Raw genomic sequence first — 13,296 nt, forward strand, 5'->3', positions numbered from 1 at the left:
GCCCACTTTAATTACCTTTTAGTTTGTGGTTTCTTCACACACCCTGCGTCTGACTCTTATCCAGCCTTCATGGATACCAAATGTGTTATTACAACTTATTTGTAGTGAAGTATGGAAGTGCAGGGTACAAACTAATGGGGTGCCAGGGGGAGCTTGGTTTCTCTTAATGAGGTATGAGCTCCACTGAAAACATGATTTGTGAAATTTTGGGGGATCTCAAAAATATTGGCTTTTTTTTGCCATGCTTTTCTTTTTCTTTTTTTACTTCATCTTCATGCATCACACGAAAAAATCTTGCAGTTTTTGATGTATGTTTCATGCATGATGGCAGTTTCTCACTAATTCATTTTGATGAAGATACTGGCATGCATGCTGTTTTTGCTTCATTATTGAAGCGTGGCAGGAGAATATCTTAACCTCACTCACTTTAAATCCAAGATCAGAAAAAAAACAACTTTCTTAATGCCAACCTCCATAAAACAAAACAGAAAAACAAACACATCCCTTTGTGGCACTAAAAGCAGTCAGCAGTGACTACTTCTGTTTACTTATTCTTCATTTTCCTATGAATACGAGTAACAATAAATGAATCCCTGAAAGCCAAGGTGTAGTTCATACACTGGGGAAAAAGAGTCTTTCATCTAATCTTTCCAAAGGTAGAGATGCAAAGAAAAGCACCAAATAGAAATGTGATACCACAAGAATGTACAGTATTATAAATGATTCCCCTGTTGAGCCAAAGGTGACCTAAGTGTCCATCTTACTAGCACAGTGACAGCCAGATGTTATTGGCACATAAAACACTGCCTCTTCGTTGTTACTCATTTCTGTACTTAACCTCATATATTCTACCACAGGTGGAGGTCAAATGCCAGCAAGTTCAAGAACGATCCGAGAGGCGAGAGCAGGAGCTGAGCAGCCGGGTGACTTCCCTGGAGGAGGCCGGGATACAGGCTGAGAACCAGGTGAAGGAGCTGAAGGAGACCATCTTTGAACTGGAGGACCAGGTGGAGCAACAGAGGGCCGTCAATTGCCACACCAACCAAGCTGTCCTGGACATGGAGAGTATGTTCATGTCACTACCTGTTCAGTTCTGTATTGCTCTGTGGGGTCTTAGCAGTCCTAAATGCAGTAATGAATCAGTCCATGGTTTGTGGTATTTGGTCTTTCCTCATTAATGGGGCGACAAAATATTAGAAATACCACCAAAGTTGACATATACCTCTTTCATGAAGTTATGATTCATTGCAGGGCTGTTGGAACAGACTGCATTTATTTAAACTCCACATACCACAAAACTAAGCTTTTGCACTGGCAATTGAGTGTATAGGAAGAAACATGCAAAATGTAGCATCTTTGACCATTAGTGCAGTTGGCAAATTTTGTATACCTCAACATACTGTATCTCTACAGGCTGTTATAATTTATGGATAAGATTAGTGTGGTGCTAATATTACTGCAGTAATGAGAAACGATTTAGAAAGATCTAACAGCGTCTAGGAGTAGCTGTTATAAGAGTACCTTATAAGACACTTAATGCCATAAATTGGCTCTCTGTATCAAACTGAAAACTGTGCAGCAAGTGGTGAATGCTGTTTAATTAGTGTGAACCTTTCTGAGTGTACAGTATGGTAGTGCTGAGAGTTTGAGAAGCACTTCTCACAGACTTTGAATTTGCTATTGCAGATCTTGTCAAAAAGCTGGAGGAGCAGAAGGCTGAAGCAGACCGACAACTGAAAGTTTTCAATAGACAGATGAAGGTAAGAAAGCTTCAATACGGAGACCTATAAAGTTTCAACAGTTCATCTCCTGGTGACTATTGGCTGTTTTTGCCATATAACATGTAATTGTGACATTCAGAAATCAGACCATGTTTGTTGGACCTTTGTTACATACCGTCCATTCTTTCCAGCGTTTTGTTTTTCTCTTTTTTTTCATCAGCCAAGCAATAAATAGAAGCAAAATTGCTACTTCTGGCACTCAAATGGCAGTATCCATATTGTTGTGATTATTTTTCTTGGAACAGAACAAACATACAGATAATGGAAAAGTGGTTCTGTTTTAATCATATTTTTCTACTGTAGAAACAGTTACTGAGTCAGTTCAGATGACCCTAGCCACTCCTATACAGCTGTTCTTCGGCCCTGGAGGGTGAGTGCGTGGTATTTAAGAGAGAGATTTTGGGTGGAGTGTCGCTCTCAGTTCAGGATGATGTTCTCGTCCTCAGTTTTTCCTTTCGCCAAAATGACCTTCAGTCTTCTTTCCACTGAGCATTGTTCCAGGAGCATTGGGGAACATGCAGGTGGGCTGTTCACACAGGCAGCATTGTGCTTTTTGGCAGGCACTGATAGTCTCCATGGTGTTCTTCCATGAACATGACTTCTGTTTTATGTTTGTCTTTGAAATAGATATTATCAAATACAACAGATACAATCTTCCTGGATTTCATGGTCACCGTCTTGATATTCATTTTGGACTGCTGGTTTTGGAATTTCCCTTTATGTCGTCCACGTATCTGTCAAACTGCTGATTGATGGAAGCTCAAGTTCTAAAAGATGCTGAAAATGGAGCTGTAATTTCCAGGTTTAGAACATGTGAACTCCCAAGAAAAGTCAAAGTACTCTAGTAGAAAACTTGATCAAGTACAAACATTCAATGTAGTGGCACTATAGCCTAAAGTCAAACCTACAAAGTGTAGATATTTGTCTTTCAAACGCTGAATATGTGCCTAGAAGTCTTTGTTTTATTTTACTTTGGTGGCAAATGATACCTTCAGTTTTTTCACTCTCTGTTGCATGCTGGGAAAAAAAAATCTGTTGTTCTCCCTACCTTTTGTGTGTGTGTGTTTTGTTTTTCACTCTTTTGTTCTGAAGTGAATCTTAACTTCTTTTTAACCTTAGAAGTTCTATAGAAGTTTTTGTTGTGCTTTCACAGATATCTTACAGAAAGTAGACAATGTCGTTATCAAAATGTGAATTAAGACAGAGCTGGTTTATATAGTTTATCCAGTGAATGTTTTACCAGTGGGCTGCAAGGTGGCTCAGTGGTTAACACTGTTGCCTCGCAGCAAGAAGGTCGCCGGTTCGTGACCTGGGGGCACCAGGATCTTTCTGTGTGGAGTTTGCATGCGTGGGTTCTCCGGCTTCCTCCCACACAGTCCAAAAACATGTTGAGGTTAATTGGTGATTCTAAATTGTCCGTAGGTGTGAATGTGAGTGTGCTTGGTTGTCTGTCTCTAAGTGTAGCCCTGTGATAGACTGGTGACCTGTCCAGGGTGTCCCCTGCCTTTGACCTAAGTCGGCTGGGATAGACTCCAGCCCCCCACGACCCTAATGAGGATTAAGTGGTGTATAGATGATGGATGGATGGATGGATGTTTTACCAGTGTCTTCAGTAATAACAAGAGAATGTACAACTGCAAAGTTTGTGTGATCGGATTTCATTTTTCTACTGTAAGACTTGCGTTTAAAACCATCTACTGCTGCCGTCCAAAAAATCCAAATAATTTCAAGTTTCCGTGTCAGTTGATTATCTCTGAGTTCACCTCTACGCGTCTACATCTGCATTCTCCGCTTCTCATCCATGTGTTTATGTCTTCAGGATGAAAAGGAGGAGTGGCGTCGTTTTCAGGCCGACCTCCAGACGGCCGTTGTGGTGGCCAACGACATCAAGGTGGAAGCTCAGCAGGAGCTGCGTACACTCAGGAGGCAGCTGCAGGAGGAGCAGGATCGCAGTGCAAAGCTTTCCGCAGACCTTGAGGCCCTGCAGGGAGTCAGGTACCATCACCGTCATACTCCACTTTGTCAGTCCTCCCCCCCTCGCCCCCACCCATCTCCTTCAGCTCCCCTTGTTTAGCATCGGGCTGCAGTTCCTTTCTCTCTGAACATATGTGGATTTGAGGTACCCGCCAGAGTCTCGCCATATCTCCACCCAGTGCCACCTTGTTTTTGTATGTGGTATCAACAGTAAATCACAAAAATCTCTTGCTTAAGAGGTTTCCAAAAATTCCTATCTGATATTAAAGCAGCATATCAGTGAGTGGAGATAGTATTTAGTTCATATCTTGGTATGTCACAAGATTAAATCCTTGAGTTTCAGAGTTTAGGTTCCTGGGATTTGGCAGACTCTGTTGGTAAATGAGCAGTCTCCTGCAGTATTTCCCTCTATGTATTCTCCTCCTTTAAGCTGCTGCCCTCTCTGTCTCCCTCTTCCACACTTACCACTGCCCTTTAGTAACATTCAACCCTCACACTCAAAACACAGTAAACTGCAGTATATTGATTACAGGACGTTATTGTTATATGAAAAGAGTAGTGGCACATCTGCTGTAATGACAGATGCTGCTTTGAGCCAACTGTGTTACAAAAATATTCCACACCAATGTGTAATGCATTTTAAGATTTCACATAGTGTTGTTGGGCCATGGCCATGCAGTAATGTGACTGATGTCTTTATACAGAGCATTGCATTGGTTTGTATGTGAGCAGATAAGTGTGTTTGAGCGAGCAAATGCCATGGTGTTTTGACAGTCTTGTCCCCTTTCATCATCATGCCAGGTCAAATACTTGTGTAAAGTGCAAAGTCTGCTTAGATTTGCTACTCTGTTTATCTGTGTGGCAAGTCGTGGTGTAATCCTTTAAGCAAGCGAATCTCTAAATGATTTCATTCATAAAGTGTCACCTCACAGACCTCATTAGAGCAATTTAAGTATTTAAGAAATAGTTCTATTTGGTTTAAAACCAGATGTGTTTTGTTCAGATGTCATGCAGTACTTGTGAATATAGTTAAAGTACTGGTTTTAGATCACGGCTAAATCAGCAAACTTTCCCCAAGATTAGCTGTTACGCTGCGTCCGCTTCCCACCTGCAGCAGCTCCCTGTGATGACTCTGTCAAAGATGTCCCTCTGACAAGCCTCCCTATGTACAGTCCAGGTGAGTTCCCTGCCCTGGCAGCCCTCTCTCAGCCAGCCTGCCTCTCCCCGCCCTGTGTGCTGCTGATGCTCACTGACCTTCCTATCTGTGTTTGGCTTCGTGTTGCTGCTTCAGCCTGTCTGACTCTGTCTGTCTTTCCATATGCTGGCTGACTGCACCTTCGGGACTATCTTACCTTTTTGGTTTGCTTTGCCTGGTTCTTTAAACCTGTAGTTCAAGTAGATGTATCTGGTGCCACCTGCTGTTGTTTGAATGAATAACTCCTACTTTTTTGATTAAAAAGCAGGATGGTCTGCACGGCATGACTGGATAAAACTCATGCTATGCATCATCTGCTACAGATACATTTGCATAGCCTCTTCATCACCGGGTGATTTTGTCAAATTTGACATTATGAGTGACTGTATTAATCTTATGAGGTATGCATGGAACACATTTTTAAAAGTGCCCAGAGGTTTGTCTTTCAAAATAACAAGAAATTGAAGGTGTCTTGTTTAGAATATTTGTAAGCAGTAGCTGTATACAGTCGCACCCTAAACTTAATCCATCTTTCTTCTTGTTTTCTTTTCAGAATAAGCACTGGAGCCACTTTTGATACCAAGACGGCAGTAGAGGGGCACTAGAGCAGTGCCCTTCACCTCAGCACCACATGAAGACAGTGTTATTGTTGCACTTACTATTTTATTCAAAATGTAATGTGGTAAACCAGTTTCATTGTAAGCCACTGTGACCTTATGGCACTGCCTGGCTTCTGTTCCTCTACATGTCTTTACATTTTGGAGCCTTTTGAATAATAATACTGTATTTTTATTTTTCAATGAATGTACTCTTTATGTTTGTAATTCTCTTGTGTTGAGGAAATGCCATATGTTTGAGAGACTCCTTTTTATTATGTGTGAAGCTGCTTCGTGCCTTTCAGAATGTTGAGAAAGTGTGTGACCTTTTATAAAAGAGTATCATGAAAAAAAATGGGAACGTATGAAAAATACTGGAAAGTGTTCAGCCACCGGCAACGCTGCTGATTTCCAACATTTTTCCAGTACAGAGGCAAACTTGTAACATCTGGAAATCAACATTTCAAGGCAAGAGCAACACAACACAACAGAAGTGAATACTGAATATTATTCATAAACTAGGTGGTTTTGTGCTGGACCTCCATATAATTTTCTTACTATTTCTATATGTGTCAAATTACTGTTACTTCAAGCTCTGCTAATTTAGCTTCAGACCTGGCATTTATGATCTGTTGAACAAAAAGCTTTTCTTTATTTTGAGACTTAACTTTGGTCTTTGGTCCTGGAATTGGAATAAAATGTAGTGTCCTGTTTAGCCATTAGATGGCACACATTCCCTATGAATTGTTGAAATCCCGATTAGCATTCTGCCGTGTTTGTCCGTTTCTTTCATGATTTCAATAGTTGTTTTAAATTTACAGAGTTATTCTTAATATTATACTGCCAAAATCAGAAGTTAAGACTGCCACAAACACAAACAACTGTACCTCAAGGTCACTTTATACTCTTCTGAGACATACCAAAAGGTTAATGGTCCATTTTAACTCCTAGACCAAGAAGACTGTGTTACAGGTTCCTGACAGGCTTATTTCCTCCATAAAACTACCACTGTCAAAATATGAGTTGAACTCATTTTCTATTACTCCACTCCTTGGAAATCTAACTAATTAATGTAGAATTAACCACGTTGTATCTGAACCTCAGCGGTCACTCAAGGATCTTATAATTCTTCCTTGTTGATCAGTTTTGAATCACTGTGTAATACAGATTTAGAGATTTTTTTCATCCTTATAATGTGTCAGAGTCATTCTGTGAAGTCACTCATGTTGAGAGCGGTGCAACTTATCACATGGCTGATTTATTTATCTTCAAACAAAACCCTCACAGAATATTTCATACTGTAGTAGTGTAATAGTTTATGGTTGCAGCATCTCAGGTTCTACTCACAACCCCATTTTTAAAAGCCATATTATTCAGGCAGAGAGTAAGATACTGGTGCCTAAGATATAAACATTTGGATACACTTAAAAAATACTACATAGAAAAAAATGAGACTGTAACAGTGCGATAGGTCATTTTCTTTTCATGATCAATACAGTGAATGTCCTGTTAAGTTATTCTACCAAGAAAGCTTCGGAAAGACTTGACTGGTTTTATGCCTGTGAAATATTGCATAAAAATGTCTGTTTGACTGTTGTTCATTTGGCAAATGAATAAATTAAGTTACACCAGTCCAACTGCAGTTGTGTATCTCTGTCACTCTACTTTTTGGAGGTGAGTTGAGGAATTCCTTGCTTGTCATTCATTTGTCATCCGTTACTGATAAAGCGGCTCCAAATCCCTCACTCTGTAGCCTTCAGTACAATGTTCACCAGCAGCAATGGGTGCAAAGTGTCCCGATGATTGGATTGCTCAGATTTTGTTTTCCAAATGTAGGTCTATCTCTGGCTGTTTATCAGTTATTGACAGTTCTTTAGTTCAATCTTCAATATCACTTGGTCTTGTCAATACCCTGAGCAAACACCCTGTTTCAGAACACGCATTCTTACTGATTAGCAGGTCATCTGTTCAGATAAGTGAGGGTTTTGAAAGTCCAGTCACCATTTCACACATTGTCTTGCCACATTCTCCTCACCCCAGTCTGTGTATTCTTTATATCTGTACACAACAACCCTGTTCATTGTGTCTGCCAGGTCCCAAGGTGACGAGATGAGACTGCCTGACTCCGATAACAGCCGTCACTGGTGCGGCATCTCCATGATCCCGACCACACCCATGGACGCCAGCGGAGATGCCGACTCAGAGCCCGGAGCTACTGTCAAATCTCTCATTAAGTCCTTTGATACTGTTGGACAGAGTGAGCACTAGCACCTCGACACACAGACACACACTGACAGGGAATCCCTTTACAGCAGTGTAACCGTAGAGCACAACAGCTGATGAGCTGCTTAGATCTCCAGTCTGGCTATCTGTCATCTCTCTGCAGCTAAGGCATGTGCAGTTGTGCAGGACTGTCTGACCTGAGTAGAGCCCTGGCAGATTGGAGGATTTTTTTGTGTTCGTGAGATGACTTGACACCTACTAAAAAGTGATGCATGCATAGATCTCTGACTAATGAGGAGGGATTTACATTTAAGAATTGTACTTTGCAGCTGGACTGTGGAAGTGGTTGTTCCTGTCACATTTACTCAGCTTCAGCTTGTATCACAGCATGAAAGGTGATTGTGACGTGACAAGTGCAGTTTGTAGAGTTAGTTTTAATGCATGTCAGGATCATACTATAATTTCAGAAATATTTTATGAATCTACCTGTAGTCCAGAGCTTTTTGTTTTCATTTAAATCAACAGGTCAGACCTTTCAAAATCACTTGTTTAATGTAAAACAAAACCAGAACTGGTACTGAATAACATCCATCCATCATCTATACACCACTTAATCCTCACTAGGGTCGTGGGGGGCTGGAGTCTATCCCAGCTGACTCAGGGTGAAGGCAGGGGACACCCTGGACATGTCACCAGTCTATCACAGGGCTACACTTAGAGACAGACAACCAAGCACACTCACATTCACACCTACGGACAATTTAGAATCACCAATTAACCTCAACATGTTTTTGGACTGTGTGGGAGGAAGCCGGAGAACCTGGAGAGAACCCACGCTGCACGGGGAGAACATGTAAACTTGCGAGGCAACAGTGCTAACCACCTCCCCACCTTGCAGCCGACTGAATAACATACCATATTATATACACAAAGCTATAATGTAAATGCAACATTGCAGAATAAGTTGAGACGACTGAGAATCTTACCAAAAACAAATAACAACAATGAGCGCATGACCACTGTGAAATATTGATGCTAAGCACAAATCAGTTTTGGAGGCTCGATCCTTCACCCTCCACTGTAGGCCGATCTATTATATCATCAAGACTTGTTTGTTTGGTCCAGGGTTAAAATGCTATTTGAGCTTTCTCTTTAGACTTTGTTTGAGCTCAGGCTATAATGTTAGTTTCATTTTCTAGCAGACCTCCGTTGCTTCCACCACCTGCCACTGCAAAAACCCTGCGTTATTTATCATTATGCTGGAGGAACCTGCTGAGACTGAATCAAATATTAAGGAAGCCAAACATTGCCAGTCGTCTTTATGGAGTTATTATTTACAATAATTACACTGAGGTCACACAATGGATGTGATAATTATTTACAATTGTTACACAGGATACCTGGAGCTCTTTTGAAACTACAGTGGGTATATTGCTGTTTCAGATGGACCAGACCACACAGTTCAAATGCATTCCTCAACAAGAAGCCCGCTGAGTGGGATTCCTGTACGTACTGCACCTGCTGCTGCTGTCTCCCCCATGCAGGTATGCACCAGAACAGTTTTCCTCTGAAAATTAAAAATAGAAGCGCTGTAGGTGAGATAGTATCAGCCTCTGATATGGTGAGATCCTTGATCTGTTTTATCTTCTAGAGACACTCATACATAAAGCCACTATCAAAGACACTGGAAAAAAGGATCAATCATGGAGAATTCTCTCATCATCATGGTATGTGACTGTGCTCGCTATGTAGTCATAATGTTAAATTTAGATGTGTGTCCATATTTCATTTAGCTGTCATGTGAAAACAAATGAGTCCTGCTATGAGTACGCATGCTCAGTGAAAGTGAAAGAAATGGAAGAATGATGTGCAAACATTTGACTAGTGCTGCATTGGTGGAAAATTTTATTATTCTGTTGTTCAAAAGCAAATAGTGTAATTGTGGTGATTAACTCTTAAAATGTCTCCATCTACAGTCAACATATGTTCCAGTTCTTTCTCTGAGGAGTTGTTGGAGAAACATGCATTCACTTTAGCATCAATGCATTTATTAGAAGTGAATTTTAATTAACTAAGCTGATGACTTTACTATTCATTAGTAATAAAGTGTGTCTTTGTGCAGGGCGTGCCTACTAGTGTGACTTGCTCAGGCAATGCAGATGCCCTGTAGACTATTCTGCAACTTGTATTATACTCCCACTTTAGCATTGCTCATTGCTATTTGACAAATGCATTTGATCTTTTGATCTCTTGATTTCTGACCCTCTCTTTATGTCCTCCTGTGCCTACCTCCCTCTTTTGCATCCTTCGGTACCGCAGATAAGTTGTCGAGCTGCGGGGAAGACCTGAAGCCTAACAGCCTTATGAGGAAGAGCCCTTCTCTAGAGTCTGTAATCAAAACCACTGCCTCCCTCAGCAGCCGCACTGCATCCTTCAGCTACAACCGAGGCAACAGCAAGCTCAGGTGAGCTTACCTGATGCATTTGTCCAACCATTTCTCACTTACTTAGCAGTGCAAGTTTATGTTGAACTGGTAAATGTGTTATACACGGGAGTAGAAACATCTCTGACTTCTGACTTGCATCATACATGCATCATTAGGGTTTGCTTCACTTCACAGGAAATCTGAAAAAAAAGCTGTGAAACCAGGTGTGTTCTGAGTTTGTGCTGCATACACATATGCAAACATCCTCTGATCAACCCGTCACTGCAGCAGAACAGACATGTGAAAAAGTCAGCTTCATATTGAGCCTTCATGCCTTTTTTGTAATAGCCAAAGAAATGCTACCATAGCTGTGGTATACTGTAATTCCACTTCTTTCCAAAGTGTTCAGAATTAGCTACATAGCTTGTGGAGACTGGGATGTTGCTGTGGAACTCCTCTTTATACCACAAATAACAGGTCTCAGTATTAATGTCACTGTTACTGCCTTGTAGGCCTTTAAACAATTTGCATTACGGTTCAGTTTGAACTATATAAGTCCCAGCTAAGAGAGTTTGGAGTTGCACAAATTTCATTGGCAACTGAAGCATGAGAGCATGGATCAGAAGAACATTTTAATGTTCTGAGCTGGTGCTGAACTTGACACAGGTGACTTTGATATAATAGCGATTGCTCATCAGAAAGGGAAGAAAAACAGATGTTAAACAAGCATATGACTTTTTATTTTTAAGTTCAGACCAGTCCTATTTGTGTGCACTCACTCATGATCAACTCCGTTTACACAGCTGCAACAGTTTGCATCTCAGTTTACCTTGATGTGTTGTCACAGGGAGACAGTAAAGTTGGCTGAAGCACACTGGACAACACCCTGAGGTTCAGCTGACATTATAAAACACTGTCATCCATAAACTCAAGAACCTGTTTGTCCAGCCTCAACACATCCTCCTCTAGAATCATGGCACTGCTGAGATGGGAAATTACAGTATTATGTGTGCCAACAAGAATATATTTTTAAAGGTCACATGCTTGTGTTCGCCAGTGAAGCATCGAAATGTTCCTACATGTTGGGACTATTAATATTATTATATTTTTGCATTACATTATTAATGTAACTGAGTGACAACATTATTAACTCTCTCTTTCAAACAGTAGATCAGGAGCAGTCTTTTACCATGTTTAGCACATTTATGATATAGCTGCTGTATCACTGATGATAAATGCAAATACTCTCCCCCATCTGCAATATTTGTTTTGGCAGGATCTTACTGCTCCTAGCATTACGGTGCCTCAAACAGAGAAATAATGAATTCAACAGCCGAGTTGCAGTGACGTGTGAAATGTTTACCATGCTCAGAGCAATGACCGTGTCTCATGGTCTTCCCATGGCCTCAGCTCCGGCACAAACCCCAGGGAGAAGACTCTGAATCATACTGCAGATAGGCATTTAGCCAATCTGCTGGACCACTTCTAATTGCTTTATACTGTAGGTATATAATGGAGCATTCGCCCATAGAGGTGGAATGTGAACATTTAAAGGGATGCCAAAAATGGACTGTGCTAAAGCTTTACATCCCACACTTACAGCCAGGACAGTGTATACAGCTGGCTTAGCTCCAAAATAATCTTGACCCAAGTCTCAACTGTAACAGAAATATACTAAAAAAACAAAAAAAGAAAAAAGCTTTAATCTTGAAATAATATTATAAGATGAAAAAAAATGTGATCCCCTTGTAATGGAAAACCTGCAATTCAGAGAGGGAACGTTTGGAAAATGTAAAAACAAACAAACCAAAGGTGTATCAAATAATTGAACAAATGGATCATTTTCATTGTCTAATATTAGAATGTACATAATGTACTATGTGGTGACATTTTGGAGGCATTTCTCAGTTTGTCATTCTGCCTCTGTGTCTGCAGAATAAAGGTTTAAGCTACAGCGTTCATATTAATGCATCGTATCCACTGATGAGCCACAGCATCATAATGCCTTCGTGATATTGTGTAGATCCCCCACTAGCCTCTAAACAGCTCTGACCTGTCTGGTCATGGACACGGGATGTCTGGGGCTGTTCTGTGCTGTCTGGCACTGAGACGTTGGTAGGGGACCCTTGGGCTCTTTGTTACATTCCTCAAGTCGCTCCTGAGTAGTTTCTTTGCTGTGGTGGGATGCATTGTCCGGCTGGGGGAGTCGTACTCGGTATACAAAAATGTTTCGGTGGGTGGTACATGTCAAAGAAACATCCGTATGAATGTCAGGCTATTTCCCAGCAGAATACTGCATTATAATTAGATTATCTGTATTATTTCCCCTTCTGGGGTTTTAAAGTATGTTATTTAAAGACAATAAGTTCTAGCTTGGATCTTGTGTGAAGAAGCTCAGCTGTGTAAAAATGATCTGGGGGTTTTCACCATTTTCCCCTCTGCTGTGTAAACAGAACTGTTTACCCGGGATCTATGAATGTCACCCAATGTCCATGTACACTGACGTTTGTGTGTGCATGTGAGGATATTAATAGTTTTACAGGGTAATCAAAGTTTGCACATACGCTCCAGAAGACATACTGTAACCGTCCCTCTCTGTCTCTCTCTCGCTGTGATTCCGGTTCATGTTTCCCTGGTGACAGTGTGGAAAGAAAGGACCCCTTGGCTGCACTGGCGCGGGAGTATGGAGGATCTAAGAGAAATGCTCTACTGAAGTGGTGCCAGAAGAAAACAGAAGGCTATCCGGTAGGGATCATAGGCCAGAGACCCCTCTCATATACATGACGTGCTCCATTGCCTTTCACACCCTGCTTTTTGCTGCATCTTTATCTGTCAGTTTTATTTTTGTCTTTCTCTCTTCAGATTTTCATTTAAAAGTGAGATGACAGCTCCCACATCCCTGTTATATTGCATGGCATATTGTATTAGTTACTCTGCCCTCAGGATCCGTTGCCATTTCTGTTATTTTCAGCCATTACTGAGGTGTTAGACTGAAGCGGCACATTACTGTGTTTACAAACACACTACTCACCCACCTGTCATCCCACTGGGGATATGAAATCGCTGTGGCACAGCAGTAATGGAAACGGTGGAGCAAAAACA

General features: G+C 41.1%; 1 protein-coding gene across 3 annotated transcripts in view; it reads left to right on the forward strand.

The window, feature by feature from the left end:
• The window catches only part of specc1 (sperm antigen with calponin homology and coiled-coil domains 1), a 76,265-nt gene that overhangs the window by 39,096 nt on the left and 23,873 nt on the right, over positions 1-13,296 (forward strand). For all 3 annotated transcript variants that reach the window (XM_008303555.1, XM_008303556.1, XM_008303557.1), the window contains 8 exons: positions 858-1,065; positions 1,687-1,760; positions 3,601-3,776; positions 7,640-7,803; positions 9,213-9,313; positions 9,421-9,496; positions 10,089-10,233; positions 12,837-12,939. In XM_008303555.1, the coding sequence (XP_008301777.1) occupies positions 858-1,065; positions 1,687-1,760; positions 3,601-3,776; positions 7,640-7,803; positions 9,213-9,313; positions 9,421-9,496; positions 10,089-10,233; positions 12,837-12,939 (1,047 nt within the window). The remainder of the gene's footprint in view (positions 1-857; positions 1,066-1,686; positions 1,761-3,600; positions 3,777-7,639; positions 7,804-9,212; positions 9,314-9,420; positions 9,497-10,088; positions 10,234-12,836; positions 12,940-13,296) is intronic.

This window comes from Stegastes partitus, unplaced genomic scaffold, assembly GCF_000690725.1.
Source record: "Stegastes partitus isolate 25-593 unplaced genomic scaffold, Stegastes_partitus-1.0.2 Scaffold2034, whole genome shotgun sequence".
NCBI lineage: Eukaryota > Metazoa > Chordata > Actinopteri > Pomacentridae > Stegastes > Stegastes partitus.